The following is a 14,724-nucleotide window of genomic DNA, read 5'->3' as shown; positions in this document are numbered from 1 at the left end:
TGATGCCACCTGGGCCTCAATAATTGGACAATGGTGTGGTAAAATAAAAAAAAATTACTACTGGAAAATTATCTGCTCCATTGTACTACAGTGCTTAAAAGATTATTGCACAACAAGCTTGCACTTTGTTACTGTTTACTTGTTACTTTGTTTAAATTCTAGGAATTTGTTGCGTTCACATTAATCATAAATTTGGGTAAGTTTCTCCTCGTTAGATTGAACGTTACATTCCTTAGATCTGATGGTTAATTCTCCCTTCTAGCAGCCTCACATTTTCTTGTAAATTAGTTACAAGAATTTGGAATGAAATCAAGATAACTGAGTATTCTCGTTGCCTGTTCACTGGGTAATCTAAGGATGTTACAGGGAGAAGTTACATGTTAATCACTTCTGAGAGTCAAAGCATTAACCTACAGAAGTAACCAAGGAGTAACTTGTACTTCCAATAGCACAATGGAAAGCAGAAAGTTGATGATAATAAAGAAAACTATCAACTGACAGATATTTTAATTCAACTCTTAAATGCTTTGCCCTAATATTCTTAATGTGTTGAAATTAGTAAGGAGACTAAATGCTTTCACTCCTAAGATTTAATAAGTAATTTTCCCTACTCTCTGCCATGTAATTCTATTGGTTTAGGTAGATTGTGTTTCTTCAGAAACAAGAAACAGTAGAACCCCTGCTGACTCAAATCCTGAAAAACAAGCTTTAATTGGCAGGAATCTGAGTTGTTGGGATTAGTGTTGAATTTCAAGATTGGTACATGTCAATCAGTTACATTCTTACACTTTGCCACTTAATGACTGCAATTTTAAATTAACTGTTTATATTCTAACATCAATGGGCATATTCTCCATACTGTTTTGTATACATTTCTTATGACACATGAGGAGAACTTGTATTATCAAGAGCTTCTTACATGGGTGGTCATTTCCTATATTCTCATAACCTTAATGTTTGAGTCAGAAGCGATAACGTGTACAGCATTTAGATGCTAGTCACTCTTAGGGGTTAAAGGGGTAAATTTTAAGTTATCAGGAAAAATTTAAGCCAAGACAAAGGAAATAACCTGTTTGAGTTAAAGGGGAGTTTGAGTTAGTTAATGGTAAATAACTATAAAAATGGGGTCAAATCCAGGGGAAATAGCATTTTATTGTAGTAAAAGGAAAGTTCAAGTAAACTGTGCTTGAATTAACAGGATTCTATTACAGTTCTGTGTAATTGGAAAGCCTCTTTTATTTAGGTGTTCCAGAGTCATCGTTTACAGCTTCTCTAGTAAAGTATCTTTGAATTCCAGCACTTTTTTTCTCCTTTACAGTAACCCTCTTGGTATTCGCTGTTTCCTGGGCTGACTGTGGCCATTGTGCCTGCAACTCCCTCTGCAGCTCCACAGGCAACTCAGCAAAAACTGCAGGGTCTATGCCGCTGGGGCAAATGATAGCTGGTTGACTCACATCCTTGGTAGCCCCATCAACGTTTATTCCCTTTGGCTGGGTATGCTGTTTAGTTATTTTAGAGCTCCTCACTGGTTTCCAGTCCTTAGTTTTGGTTGTGCCAACCTTACTTGTTCTTTGATCCGATAATTTATCTTCACAGCTCTTGGGCAAAGCTTCCCAGTCTTCTCTTTCAAAGAGATAATTGCCCTTTGACTCCAAACTACTACATGATGTGACAGATGTCAGATTTGCATGTTTGCTGCAAGACTTTTGAAAAAAGTTTGAGATTTCTTTGGCTTGACCACTAGATGGTTTGTAAAAGTTTGTTAATGAAATTCCTAGAAGACTCAGGTGAAATGGTTTACTAACATCCACAACTTTCTTAAACAATGAGACACAAACTTCGAAGAGAAGATCTCCTGCTTTTTCCTCGTCAGCAAAACAAATTGCTTGTGGTAAAGCAGTCTGACGACTCTCTCTTTTGTGTGACTTTTCACCTCTTCTTCGAATGGAGACTCTCACAGTTTGAGGCAATGTAGTACTGGAAGAAATTCTTGGAAGTATCCCTTTGACAAGACCCCTGAGCCTCTTTGTTGCATCCTCGAGTGTTGAACAACATTTAAAAGAGTCCTCATCTGTTATTGTTTTAAATTCTCGAGAGGGAGTAACTTTGCTCTCATCAATCCCATTGCAGAGTTTGATCATCAGATCTGCCAGTGAATGGCCAAATTCCTTTTCTAAGACTTGACTGGGACATGAAAGTAGGTCAGTAACAGATGAAATGTTAATTGTTTGAAGTTTTTTGGCTGTGCTGTGTCCAATACCTACATAAAACAAAATAAAGTGAAATCAGGTTTACATAACTGAAACAGAAATTCGCAAATGGCATTCTTTTCTGTATAAGTTGAGATTACACAGCACAACAAGTAAAATAAATTTTAAAACTGGTAGTTGAGCAATCCTTTTACCTGCTGAATTTTCAAGGATTCCAAGAGATTTTAGTAAGAGGTACTACAGGCAGTAAATTTCACTGCTGTGATCTGCTATTTTAGAGAGATCAGTGGATTGAAGTGACAGATTTCACAGTGTATTACTAATACTTTCAAAGCTTCATTTCTTGTTCTGGTTTAGTTTTTTTGGTCCCTGATTGGCTCTTTTCTTGAAACACAATGATATAGAGTCAACAGTAAGGAAAATTACAGAAAAAATTGATAATTAATCATACAGCAATAAAAAATGTTAAACTAGAGGAAACATAGCTTTTTTTTTCTCATTAGCTCTGGCCACACTGAACAAATTAGCTCTTGTCTGTGACCAGCATCTAATTTCTCCTGACAAAATCACCTCTAAATCTCACATTAAGGTCACGAGAATATAGGAAATGATCAACAACTAAAGAAGCTCTTGATTGTTGACTGTAATCAAATTCTACTTATCAGAACCTCAGGAAATGTAAAAAGAACAGTGTGGAGAATATGTAAGTTGATTTTAGGGTGTGAAGGGTTGACTGAAAGTGAACCCAAACTCACAGGGACAAGTTGCATTCTCCACCATAAATTCATTTCAGCCTACCAAAGTTTTTCCACCTCTTAAGGCTGGCCTGCTCCATTTAACGATCAGATCATGAACTAAAAATTTCTAGCATGTGATAGTTGATGAGGGCAAAGCATGGAATCTATCGTTCCTAGAAATCAAGACCAAATAATCTCATTGTTTGAGTATAAATTTATGAGTTGTTCAACACTTGGCAAAAAGAAAAGCTTGGATTTTCATTCCATTTTGTTTACAACTGCACCCTGTTATGTTACACACTTTATTTGCTATCTCTTTCACACTTTGCACCCTAAGATAAGTTTTCAAGTTCTCCATAATGTTCTCTATACATTTCTTTAGGTGCTGATTAGGAGAATTTGTTTAGCAATCTAAAGCCTCTTTAGTTAGTGATCATTTCCTTTATCCTCATGACCTTTATGTTTGATTCAGGGGTGATATTGTGAGGAGAAATAGGATTCTAGTCACTCTTAGGGGTCCAAGGGTTAACAAAAAGATTCCAGATTGCTGTTCATCTCTTCATTATGAAATCACAGTTTTCATCAAAATGTGGTAAGAATAAAAAAGTGGCAAACAGGGTGCAGCCCAGTGTGTCACTAATTTTTTTGCCACATTTTCATGTCTTCTGTGATCTGATTCCTTTTTCTTCTATAATACCTGGGATATCCTTTGCTTTCAGTCCTGACAACAAGCTCCCTGCATCCTCTGGAAGTAATGTTGTCTGTTTGTTGGGTTTTTTCCATGCACCTACAAGTTTAGCCAGGAGTTTGTTGTGAGCAATTCCTGCACAACAAGTCAGACCAACTTCTTGCAGAATTACTTGCCTGATCTCTGCTGCAATCAGTGATCCAATTCTTAGTCTCTCATGGCAACCACAAGGACATGCAGTAATGTCCTAGGACAGATAATAAATCCATAATTAATAGACAATCAATTGATTAAATAAATGATTTATTATAATAAAGATTAATATAAAAATAATCGCAAACTCATCAATTACTTGATATCACATGATAATTGTTGATCAATTAGCTAAAATATTTAATAAATATCAATAATCACAAGATTGATAAAATTGATAATATTGATTCAGTGGGCTGAGAGAGCAAATTACATCAAATCAAGTCAGAATTAAGTAAGGGTTTCATTCTAACGGTAAAATTGATAATCACAAAAACCTAAGCCAAAGATTTTTATCAATTTTTGATACTGATTGATTAATTTGTATCGAGAATTATTTATTACAATACGTTTTATGGAGTTTTGCAATTATCGCTTTGTAACGTCCCGTTTTAGGTGCAGATCTTCAAACACCTCACAACTTTGCTGCTCATTTTTTTCCAGAACTGGCTCTTTAGACTCGCACAAAAAAGCTCACGATGCATGCAATGGTACAGTTTAATAGTCAAACCTTATCTTTGCAATTTTCAACCCTGCTTGCGTACAAACCCCCGACATATTCCCTCCTTCCAGACGGCAAAGCCAACTCGCGTGATTTCACAAGTTCAGTCACATCCAAAAAGTTCTCATCCATCCCTAATCTTTCTACCAGGGGTGTGAACCTCTCTGACAGCAAGGAGTGGACCCGTCCAGAAAACTCCCTGTAATTGGTCAAATCTTCCCCGTTAACTAAAACCAGATCAGGACATGTCTTTTTGGCATCGCTGATGTAAACAAGTTTTTTTACCCCTCTTTCCCTAGCGACATAATTGCAAGTGACCACGATATGTTTCTGTTGAATTCCTAGGGGTACGTCTCTCAGTTCAGGTCGCCGGATCATCTCGACTTGCGCGTAAAAACAGTCAATGTCAACATGAACAATGGTTCTACTGTGACCCAAACAAGACTCAAACTGGGTTGAATGCTTCCGTGTGGAAGACTGCCCATTTTGATGAGTTTGTGTAGAGCTAGAGTCGTCCATTCGGCGTCTTTTCGCCGGAAAAATCACAGACTGTCTGCTATGACTACTGACATGGGGTCGGGAAGAGAAGTCTTCATCGCCCTCTTCATCGTCAGTAGGTACACCTCCTTCGTAGGAATAGTCATAAGATGACCGAAAATCTTCCCTAGTTGCATTATAATCCATCACTGCAAAGGTGCACAACCCTCGAGAAACTACCACAAGATTAAGGATGACTGGATTTAATCTTCCCGCTCCAATAGCACATGGGAGTTACTACATCACGGGCGACGAGCGGGGATAGAAAAAACGACCCAAATATAAGCGGTCAGCGGTGAAACAGCTTTTATACTTCATATAGAGACATATAATTTGTTGTTCCAGAGACAATCGTGTTGTAAAGCCGAAATGTTAACAGTTTACTTCACAGTTTAAGCAATTTTTAAAAAGTGTTGATTGAACTCATATCTTTTACTGCTTTAATAAACAATGGAGGCTTCGGAGAGGGAGTCAGCGGCATTCGGAAAGGCACCAAGAATAATTATATATATGGTTTGTAGCTAACTGCGTGACGAAAAAAAAGTATCATGATTTCCGGTTGTCAAAAATGTCAATCAAATTTGGCAGGAACTTGGTTTTCGCACTGTAGTTTGCTTTTCCTGGAAGATTTTGCCATGGATGAAGACCAAAAGCCAACAATGTTAAGAGATTTAGAGATCGACTTTTTGAAAGAACATCTCAATGGCTTTTCTGTTGAAGGCAATTATTGTTTTGGATATTTCGAGGGAAACAGAGCAGAGATGGATAATCTGTTAGTTTCATTTCAGGCATTGAACTCCACGTGTTATGTACTTACAGAAAGCTATTCAAAAGAGAAAAACCACAACAGATTTTCTCAAACAGGTATATAATCTTTCAGTATTTTAAAGTGCACAGATCTCGGTTTCCTATCCTGACTCTCCTAATTCTGGGATAATTTAATTGAGAAGAATCGCCGTCTTTCAGAGTTTATGGTAAATTTCTTCAAAGGCAGTCTTACGCGATTTGCGAGATGCTGCGTCTGAACTACCTATTTATATTTCATTTTAGTTTCTTTGTGTTTGTTGATATTGCTGTTGTTATTTTTTTTTATTCATTTATCTCTACCTAAAAGGTCTATTTGGTTTAAAAATAGCGGAAAGTGGCTTTGGTGGAAAGGTTTGGGTCAAAGGTCTGGCTCTTATTGACACCTTTACACGTAAACCGAAAATAAGGCATGTTGCTTAACAACTCCATCTGATTTCATTTGACAGCACCTCCTGTACTTGAAAACAACCGCGGAAATGTCTCCATACAGTTGTTTGGCCACCCCTTTTCAATCTCTAGCAGTGAAACTCGACATTGTATACATGGATCCACAAAGGTTGGTTACAATTACAGTAAATGGATTAGCAAACATTCAAATTTTAAGTAAAAAAAGAGATCAATCGAGAAATGATAACGGAAACTGAGAGTCAAGAGGTTGAATTCAAGCTTATTCAAATGGACTGATTAATTTTCTTTTAACGAGGATCAAAATGTTACAGGAGTTTTAAGTTATATGTTTCATAACCAATTTACCCAAAGAAATATGAGGGGGAAGGGTGTTGGCAATAGTAGTGAAGTCAGTAAAAATCACAGATGATATCGCAGCTGGGAGAAGAATGTAATTTCATTTTGCTCTCGTAGAACACACCTGTATTAAAATCTTCTGTACCAATTAGGATGCCCGAGGAAGTTATACCTGCAAGAGTGACTACGCTAATGTACACGACTATGCAAGAAAAACTAGAATACACTTGCAGAATTCGAGAAAATTGGATTGCCCGGCAGTCATGCAGATTCGATGTATTCGGGTGTACAACGATTACTTCATCGACAAAGCAAGGTTCCTATCAGATAATAGCTTGGTGATGGCTAAGAAGGCTATTCTAAAAGAAATCAATGCCAAATCGAAGAGTGATGTAGGGTTTAGTTTCCGTACTTCGACTCGGTTCCACGTGAAGATCCCGTTAAGCTCTTCCCAGGTCAACCACCCTGTCGGGGACTCGTCCAAGATAGGACAATACGTCGATAAACGTGTAGTTGACAAAATCTGCGACTTCGTAAAGCAAAATATAACTAACCTTTCTGAGGTGCAAAGGTCTCTTGATAAATATGTTCGGGAGGATCTATTTTCAGGCCATCCCGAGGAACGAAGGCCAAAGAAAACAAATAGGCGATACTACCCTTGTCGCCAGGACTTGCGAAACCACATTGCCAAGGCGATTTCAGCAGTGAAGTATTGCGATGACGACCAAGAAGCATTGGGTAAAAAAATAGAAGATTGGCAAACTAAGTCTCCCAAAAGCAACTTCTTTTACCTTACCAGAGACGCTGTCATTAACGAAAAAGATGAACCAAGACCTAGAACTCCTGAGGAAACCTTCCTCTTTGTACATCAAGAGCCATGGCAACAACGAATGCTTGAAAGATATGGTAGTGAACTGGCCCTGATGGACGCCACGTACAAAACGACAAGGTACGCAGTTCCTCTTTTTTTCGTTTGTGTACATACCAACGTGGGATACAAGGTTGTGGCTGAATTCATATGTCAGTCCGAAGATCTCTTTGACGTCCCATATCTTTTGTTCAATTATAGGAGAAATACCGCGGTCTGTAAGATTTGCAAAGACGACGATGGAGAGGATTGGCTTGGGTGCGATAGCTGTGGCCAGGTTTTCCATGCAAGTTGTCTGGATGTGCCTTTCGCGGAGACGCTTACGCAACATTTCACCTGCCCTTAGGGTGGCTTCTTGTCAGTACAAGTAGAGTTTAAATTTTAAAGCTGACTATAACAATGAACCAGATGATGAACTTAATATCATGTACAGACCTTAATTTGCAAGATAAGAAATACAGTCCTTGGTAGTCAATTAAGATAGATTTTCACGAGCGTCAATGGTGCAGAATCGTAACTTGATGGAGCCAACAGTGGACAACATCCCAGAATTCAAACTTTGTGATTTTTTTCTCGGCTTAAACGCAAAGTCAGTTCTTAGTACCTTTCGGATGCCACCGATGCCTTCATTGTTTATTGAAGCAGTAAAAGATATATGTACAATCAACACTTTTGAATTGCTTAACATTTTATTTAGCGAAGTAAACTGTTTACGCTTCGGCTTTACAACACGATTGTTTCCTGATACTACAAATGATCTGTCTATATATGAAGTATTAAAGTTGTTTCACCGCTGACCACTCGTATTTGGGTCGTTTTTTCTATTCCCGCTCGTCGCCCGTGATGTAGTAACTCCCATAGCACATGAAGGCTTAGACACCAAGCCTTCACCTTGATAAACTGCTTCGGGAAATCCCTTGGAAAGTTCAAGGGACGGGCTGTCCGAACACGGCGGACACACGTCAGGCATGCGCAAGCAGATCCCTTTTGGCTGTGTATTTCAGAATCAAATAGTTTTCTTTAATAAAGCTCCAAAAGAAAATGGTAAATCAACAGGATACCTGTCTTGAATAAGTTCTGTTTTTATCCTTTACTTTACTTTTTTTCCCTTTCACAGATTTCTACGAACGTTTCAACCATCATTTCACATATTTTGCATTGGGGACTGCGGTTGTTTCTCAAGGTTTCCTTTGAAATTTTGCACAGGAAATTGGTGTGCAGATAGCTAAAACTGATCCACTCTCACATGCCTAATTTGTAACCGCTGTGTTGCCATATAGTGAAATACATTGTTAAATCTGTGCTGGGGTTAGCTGTCTGAGATCAAAGAACCATACCAGATGACATTTATGTTTCAGTCTTTATTTCATTATTTTTTTACAAGGTTGGTGATTAGAACCTCAGCTTTTGGAAAAACCATTTGTTCTTGCCCGACTTGTACCTGGAAAGAGACAATTTTGTTACTACAGTACTTACATGAGTGGAGTATCATACAATAATGACTCAATCAAACCTAATTTACTTAATTAAAGTTACAATAAAACTTGGTAAGAACAAGAGTGATACCCTCAACTAGTGTATTCAAGTCTTGATGAGAAGGTCTGAGCTTTGGATGGTCATTAGAGTGTGTTCTTGGGTTAACATCCACAACTCTCATAGCTCCTTTTCTAATCATGGGTTGTAAAAGAGTCTGAATAATTAACTGGGGAAGCCTGAAAAAATTCCCAAGAGTACCCAGCCATTTACAGGTAACCCATCCCAGGAGATTACCAAAACTCGTAGTTGCTTAACCCTTTACACCCAAATATCAGTATGCATATTCTCCATACTGTTCTCTCTACATTTCCTAAGGTGTTAACAAGAAGAATTTGTTTCAAAGTCAAGAGCTTCTTCAGTTGGTGATAAATTCCTTTTAGCTCATGACCTTTAAGTTTAATTCAGGGGTGATACTGTAAGGGGAAATTCAATGCCAGACACTCATGAAAGCTGGGATAAGCTACACCTGAATGAGCCACCTAGCTAGTGAGTAAGACTTAACCAAAATGACAGAGAGGAATTAAAAAAATGGTCAACAATAATTAACTGTCAAACTTGGACAACCATGAAGGCTTGAAAAATATCCGAAATATCACTGAAAACTTTCATGTGTCATGACTCATCTTTAAACCCTTTAACCTCTAAGAATGACTAGCATCTAATCTCCCCTTACCATATCTCCCCTGAATCAAACATTAAGGTCAGGAGAATAAAAGAGCTGATCGCCCGCTAAAGAGGATCTTAATTGTTAGACAAATTCTCCATGTCAGCATCTTAGGAAATGTTTATAGAACAGTAAGGAGAATATGCATACTGATTTTAGGGTTCAGAGACCAGGACCCCATTGTTCAATGGGTGGATGATGCCATCCAACAGATAAATTGCAATAGTGGATAAGTGTTAACAAACCATAACACACTATTCACTGCAAAGAGATTTATCCAGTGGATAGTGCTATCAACCCTTCAAACAACAGAGACAAAGAGATGTGAGCAAATCAAAATACCAGAAATGTATTGGCATTACTGATGAGTAAGTTTAGATCTCTCATGCCTAAAGAGTTTGTTTTTCTTGAGAAAGTCACGTTCCAGGATCCTTTCTGGTAACATGGTTCTCTGGGTTCCATAATCACATGGATGCAAAACAACAACGACAAAAACAAAAGCATGAGTAAGGCTGGCATATCTACCTTTCTTCTAATTTCACTTTGGCTTCCCTTTTGGCTTTACGTTTCAGTGCTGGATCTCTGAACACATCTTTATTTATCACCTGTTTGTCCAGGTTGACATCGACTGAGTACCTGCAGACAAAAGACAGGATTTCTCTATAAATATGAAATACATAGTTTTGAAATTGTTGAACAGAATTATTACCCTGGTTATTACAAAGCAGGCAATAAATTACGAGTTCACAAGAATCTCTGGACCAGTTATTAAAAAATATTTTTTAACCCTAATTCATCTAAACTATGCTCTAAACAATCTTGAGTCAAACAGAAAATACCACCTAAATAGTATGTTTTTGCAAAACTGACAAAAGGGTTAAAATTGGGCACTAAAAAATCTATTCCCTTTAAAATCCCACATATCAAGGATCTTATAAAACCCATTGATCCCAATAAACCTCAGACCAATTTAGTCCTTGTTTCAATGGCCAATCCTCTAGCTTTATCTCACCTGAAATTTTGCCATTTACCTACTCTGAAAAAGGTTATCACAAGCTGTTTGGAGTTGCAGATATGTTAAAAAATTTGATCAAATGAGGGGCATATCACTTTGTCTTGCTCAACCCTGAGCCTGCAATTCCTTGAAGTGATTAATATGTTACATTCCCCTAAAATGTCCACACAATATCCAGCAAACAGGTGATGAAAGTATTTGAACTTATCTGGTAGAAGTTAGCCAAATCTAACACCAAATACCTGTAGCTAATTTGCAAAGAAATGTGAAGCAGCTAAAGGGGAGAATTAACAGTCAGATCTTGGGAGTTCACCCTTTAACTCCCAGAAGTGATTAACATAAAACTTCTCCCTACAAAATCGATACATTCTCCAGCAAACAGGTAAAGAGAATATTCAAACTTATCAGGTAGAAGCTGCTATCTAGATCTAGCACCAAGTTCTCATAACTAATTCACAAGGAAATGTGTAGCAGCTACAGGGGAGAATTAACAATCAGATCTTGTGAGTTAAGGGTTAAAGGATTAACTGACAAAGATTGAAGCAGATTAAGGTCGATTATTGCTTCTTAAAACTATCTCAGGAAAAATAAAATTGACAATACAATGACAAAGATGGTTCAACATTAATTCTGGGAACTTTGTGTAACAGGCAAATTACAGTGTTGTATCAGCTGAGCAAATTTTCAATTAACCCTTTAGGCAGCTAATTTCTCACAGCAATATCACCCCTGAATCAAACATAAGGTTATCTGAAAGGTGGAAATGATCGCAAACTCAAGGAGCTCTCGATTGTTAGACAAATTCTCCTTGTGCGTATCATAGGAAATGTATAGAGAACAGGATGTAGAACTTGCATTCTGACGCTGGAATGCAGAGGGTTAGTACTCACCTTGTGGGCATAAGATGGTTGTAGTTGTAAACTTTTACAAAAGGCTTTATTCTGGACCTCTTTGCCGTCTTCTTCTTTCCCATTTTCTTTGTAACTTTCAGTGGGTAGCGAGCAATTCCAGCCACGAGTGCATGACCGTAAGGTTTATCGCTAGTTCCATCGTCGTAATTTTTCACAATGACAGCCTTTTTGCCTGCATAACGTCCGTTTAAAACCAACACAACTTTGCCAGACTTGATGAATTTCCCCATGACTATGGAGGAATCTGTAAAAGATGCAATCGGCTGACTTTCAACGCAAAAACAACACAAAAAATAAAGAAAGACGAAGGCTTGGAAGGACACGTTCAAATTGAATGTAAGTGATGGCTGAAATCATAACAGTTTCTCGCTCTATTACTGTGTGATATTCTTGTAAGTTTAGAAGTCACGAACAGTTTGAGATTTCAAAAGAAAGTAAGTACTAAAAAAACTTAAAATGATTTATTTTCGATCCCGATGGAAGCGGATTGTTGTTGAATATTCCTCACACTCACCAGCAAAGATGGCGACGAAATAAGAGAGAACGTGTAAGTGAAATCCGCTGACTAATAACATCGCGCATGACACAGAACTTGCACAGTATTAATAAGAATAATAAGAATAATCACTTCTTTGATAATAATAATAATAATAATAATAATAATAATGATGATGATGATGATGATGATGATTAATTGATGAATAGAAGAGAGTACAGTTTAAAAGAGAAACGAAATCAGAAGGGACTAGAATTTAACGCGCTTTCACAAGCCAACATTTGATAAAATTAGTGAGAACATTGCAGGGGTAGTTTAATCAATCACCAAATGGTTAACGGAAAAACACATGTGTGTAGTGTGCCACTATGATAGCAAGGATTTGAAGTAGACATCAACAAAAGATGCCCCATTAAAAGTTGTTTTTTGTCTCGTCACTGGAGTGGGACAAAGAAAAAAATTCTGAGTCCCTATGAGAAATCGAACCTGATTCATTCGTTTTGTGCTCTGAGTTTCTGAAAAATGCCTTGTTATGGACGTGATTTCCAATCATTTCGGGCCTAACATTCCATCAGAGGAAATACAAGGACTTTAAATCAGGAGCAATGTTTGTTAATGCCATGGTATAAAAATTAAAAGTTCATATAGCAGTTAGTAGTTCAATGACTTTAATTCAAATTACTAAGACTTATACGATGTACATATTGAAAACTGGCGCGAACGGTGTCCATATCATTTATTTTTACACACTTCATAGAATATTAGGATCAATATCTGTATCTGGGCAACTGCCCACCTACCCCTCCCCTAACCCAACATTAACCTTAACTTGTTGTCAATTGACTGTTGTTGAGTTAGGGGAGGGGTAGGTGGGTAGTTGCTTAAATACTGATATTGATCCGAATATTTTATACCTTTACAGAAGATATCAAATAAATATTTATATTTTTACCATTTCTTTTGTTATCGAGGGTAGTCTGGTACCAGGCCCTCATTATTGACGCTGCAGGACACGCGTTTCTCCGCCCGCGGGAAGATTTGAGACAAGTCGGGAAGAGGTTTGCCGGGGAACTGGCACTAATAGTTATAAGTGCCAGACCCCTAGGGCTAAGAAACCCTGGTGTCATATACCATAACGCTAATAATGAGAGCCTTCTCTCATTCTATGTCAAAGGATCTATCATGGGAGGAAAGAGTTAATGGTGTCCAGCTCCTTACCCCTCCCTCTCACGATGGTAAGACTAAAGGCCTTAGGTAACATTTACCTCATGTCAAAAAAATTGATGGTCGACTGTAGTCTCGTACCCAGACCTTCCGCGGCTAAGTAAACATTTCATTTACAATTGCACGGTAGGATCTGGGTAAGAGATTAAGTCGAAAATTATCCGGGATGGCTTTGGTTTTGCCTTACTTCGATCTGTGATTGGCATAGAAAGTTTGCGCCATCCTCACAGCCAATCAGATGAAAAACTTAAACCCACTATGACTTTTTCAGTCGTGTTTTCCCGCGCTTCAAACAGTTTTCTTGCACATTGAGCTCTCATTGGCTAATGATGGTATGAACCTCTTCTCTGATTGGCTGATGTGATTCTGACTTGGTTTTTGGTTTTTCGACCATCAATTGGAAACTGATCTAAAACAACTTAGCTCGCTCCAAATGCCTCAGACGCAATACAATCTTGCAAAATGAAATCAATATACATAATGTAAAGAGTTAAACGTCTTAAAAACGTTTTCTTAAAACGCGGTTAAAAGTGTGATGCTTTCGAGTTTCATCAGTTTCTAGGCACACTCCAGTTCGTCTCCCTCGACGCAGATTTGGTTCTTCACAAACCTCTATGCGACTTAACCCTTTAACTTCCATGAGTGACCAAGAAAAACAAGGTAGGGGAGTCGAGATGATTTCTCCCTGTTGCTTCAAGATTAGTGCTGTTTCTCCTCCACAAAATCCCATTCTTCTTTGCCGTGTTTGGCCCAAGAACGCCTCAACGGTTCTGCTGCTGGTGCTCATTTTTTTCTGTCTTGAATTTGGTTGTAGGAATATCTTTTAGTGCTGGCTTGGTAAAGCGAACTACAGCATTCTTGGTTGTTGCCCAGGTTTCGTAAGTTACTTGACTGGTAATGCCAAATTCCATTTGGATTACCCCTTTCCTTGTTATGTGGCATCCTCTCAATCATGTTTTGCCCTTCAACTTCCTGTAGACCATATTTACGCTTGGCTGGGCTCATTTCGTATTGTCTGCAGGTCCTACCAACTTGGATATCATCGTCTCTCAAACAGCCCACAGGGCTGTGAAGCTGGCCTATTTGAGAGTCACTGGGATTTTCATGGTCATCTTCTTCCAGACCACTGAATCTGTATTTCTCCTCTATCGAGCTTTTATCGTATCCCACTGATTCTCTATCAGTGACATAGCGAGAGGTCGCTTCTTCCTCAAAGCACGACGAGAAAATCTGAACTTTATCAGAAGGCTGAATTGCCTGAATTTCAAACATGAAGACGGGTTTCTGATGGATTTCCTCTCTTTAAAAGCGACTCCTGAATTTGCAAGACTCGTTTTACTATTAAATCTGAAAATGTAAATGTTCGTTCTGAACCCTCACTAGCCTCGTTCCATACTCTCCTATGTTTTCACCGAAAAATGTGTTTTTAGATATCAGAGTAGTTTTTAACTGTGTGCTGAAAGTAATCTGGAGTTCCACTGGTTTTGCTTTACTTCGCTCTGTGATTGGCTCAGAGAACCCGCTCTACTCTCT

The 14,724-nt window shown here is 38.2% G+C and overlaps 3 protein-coding genes across 4 annotated transcripts; 1 reads left to right on the top strand and 2 right to left on the bottom strand.

The window, feature by feature from the left end:
* Positions 1 to 771: 771 nt before the first annotated feature.
* On the bottom strand, positions 772 to 5,183 carry LOC113675974 (DNA polymerase iota). The gene is made up of 3 exons (XM_027192575.2): positions 4,399 to 5,183; positions 3,645 to 3,882; positions 772 to 2,260 (listed from the first exon to the last, which is right to left on the bottom strand). Exons 1-3 carry the CDS (start codon positions 5,071 to 5,073, stop codon positions 1,236 to 1,238), a joined length of 1,938 nt encoding a protein of 645 aa, XP_027048376.2. The 5' UTR covers positions 5,074 to 5,183; the 3' UTR covers positions 772 to 1,235.
* Positions 5,184 to 5,274: 91 nt separating this feature from the next.
* Positions 5,275 to 8,142, top strand: LOC149039627 (uncharacterized). 2 transcript variants are annotated; one of them, XM_089183484.1, is made up of 5 exons: positions 5,275 to 5,439; positions 5,715 to 5,790; positions 6,180 to 6,289; positions 6,630 to 7,426; positions 7,547 to 8,142. In XM_089183484.1, exons 1-5 carry the CDS (start codon positions 5,377 to 5,379, stop codon positions 7,689 to 7,691), a joined length of 1,191 nt encoding a protein of 396 aa, XP_089039610.1. In that variant the 5' UTR covers positions 5,275 to 5,376; the 3' UTR covers positions 7,692 to 8,142. The 2 variants fall into 2 exon arrangements, with proteins under 2 accessions (XP_089039610.1, XP_089039609.1); XM_089183483.1 differs by lacking the exon at positions 5,275 to 5,439 and having other exon boundaries at positions 5,446 to 5,790.
* A 549-nt stretch (positions 8,143 to 8,691) lies between these two features.
* Positions 8,692 to 12,046, bottom strand: LOC113675975 (large ribosomal subunit protein eL27). Its single transcript, XM_089183491.1, has 4 exons — positions 11,986 to 12,046; positions 11,451 to 11,715; positions 10,071 to 10,181; positions 8,692 to 8,786 (listed from the first exon to the last, which is right to left on the bottom strand). Exons 1-4 carry the CDS (start codon positions 12,044 to 12,046, stop codon positions 8,738 to 8,740), a joined length of 486 nt encoding a protein of 161 aa, XP_089039617.1. The 3' UTR covers positions 8,692 to 8,737.
* Between the last annotated feature and the right edge of the window lie 2,678 nt (positions 12,047 to 14,724).

Source organism: Pocillopora damicornis, chromosome 9 (genome assembly GCF_964200805.1).
Source record: "Pocillopora damicornis chromosome 9, jaPocDami1.2, whole genome shotgun sequence".
In the NCBI taxonomy this organism is placed as follows: Eukaryota; Metazoa; Cnidaria; class Anthozoa; order Scleractinia; family Pocilloporidae; genus Pocillopora; species Pocillopora damicornis.
Note: the sequence above shows the minus strand (reverse complement) of the source record. Positions and strands in the feature narration are given on the sequence as shown.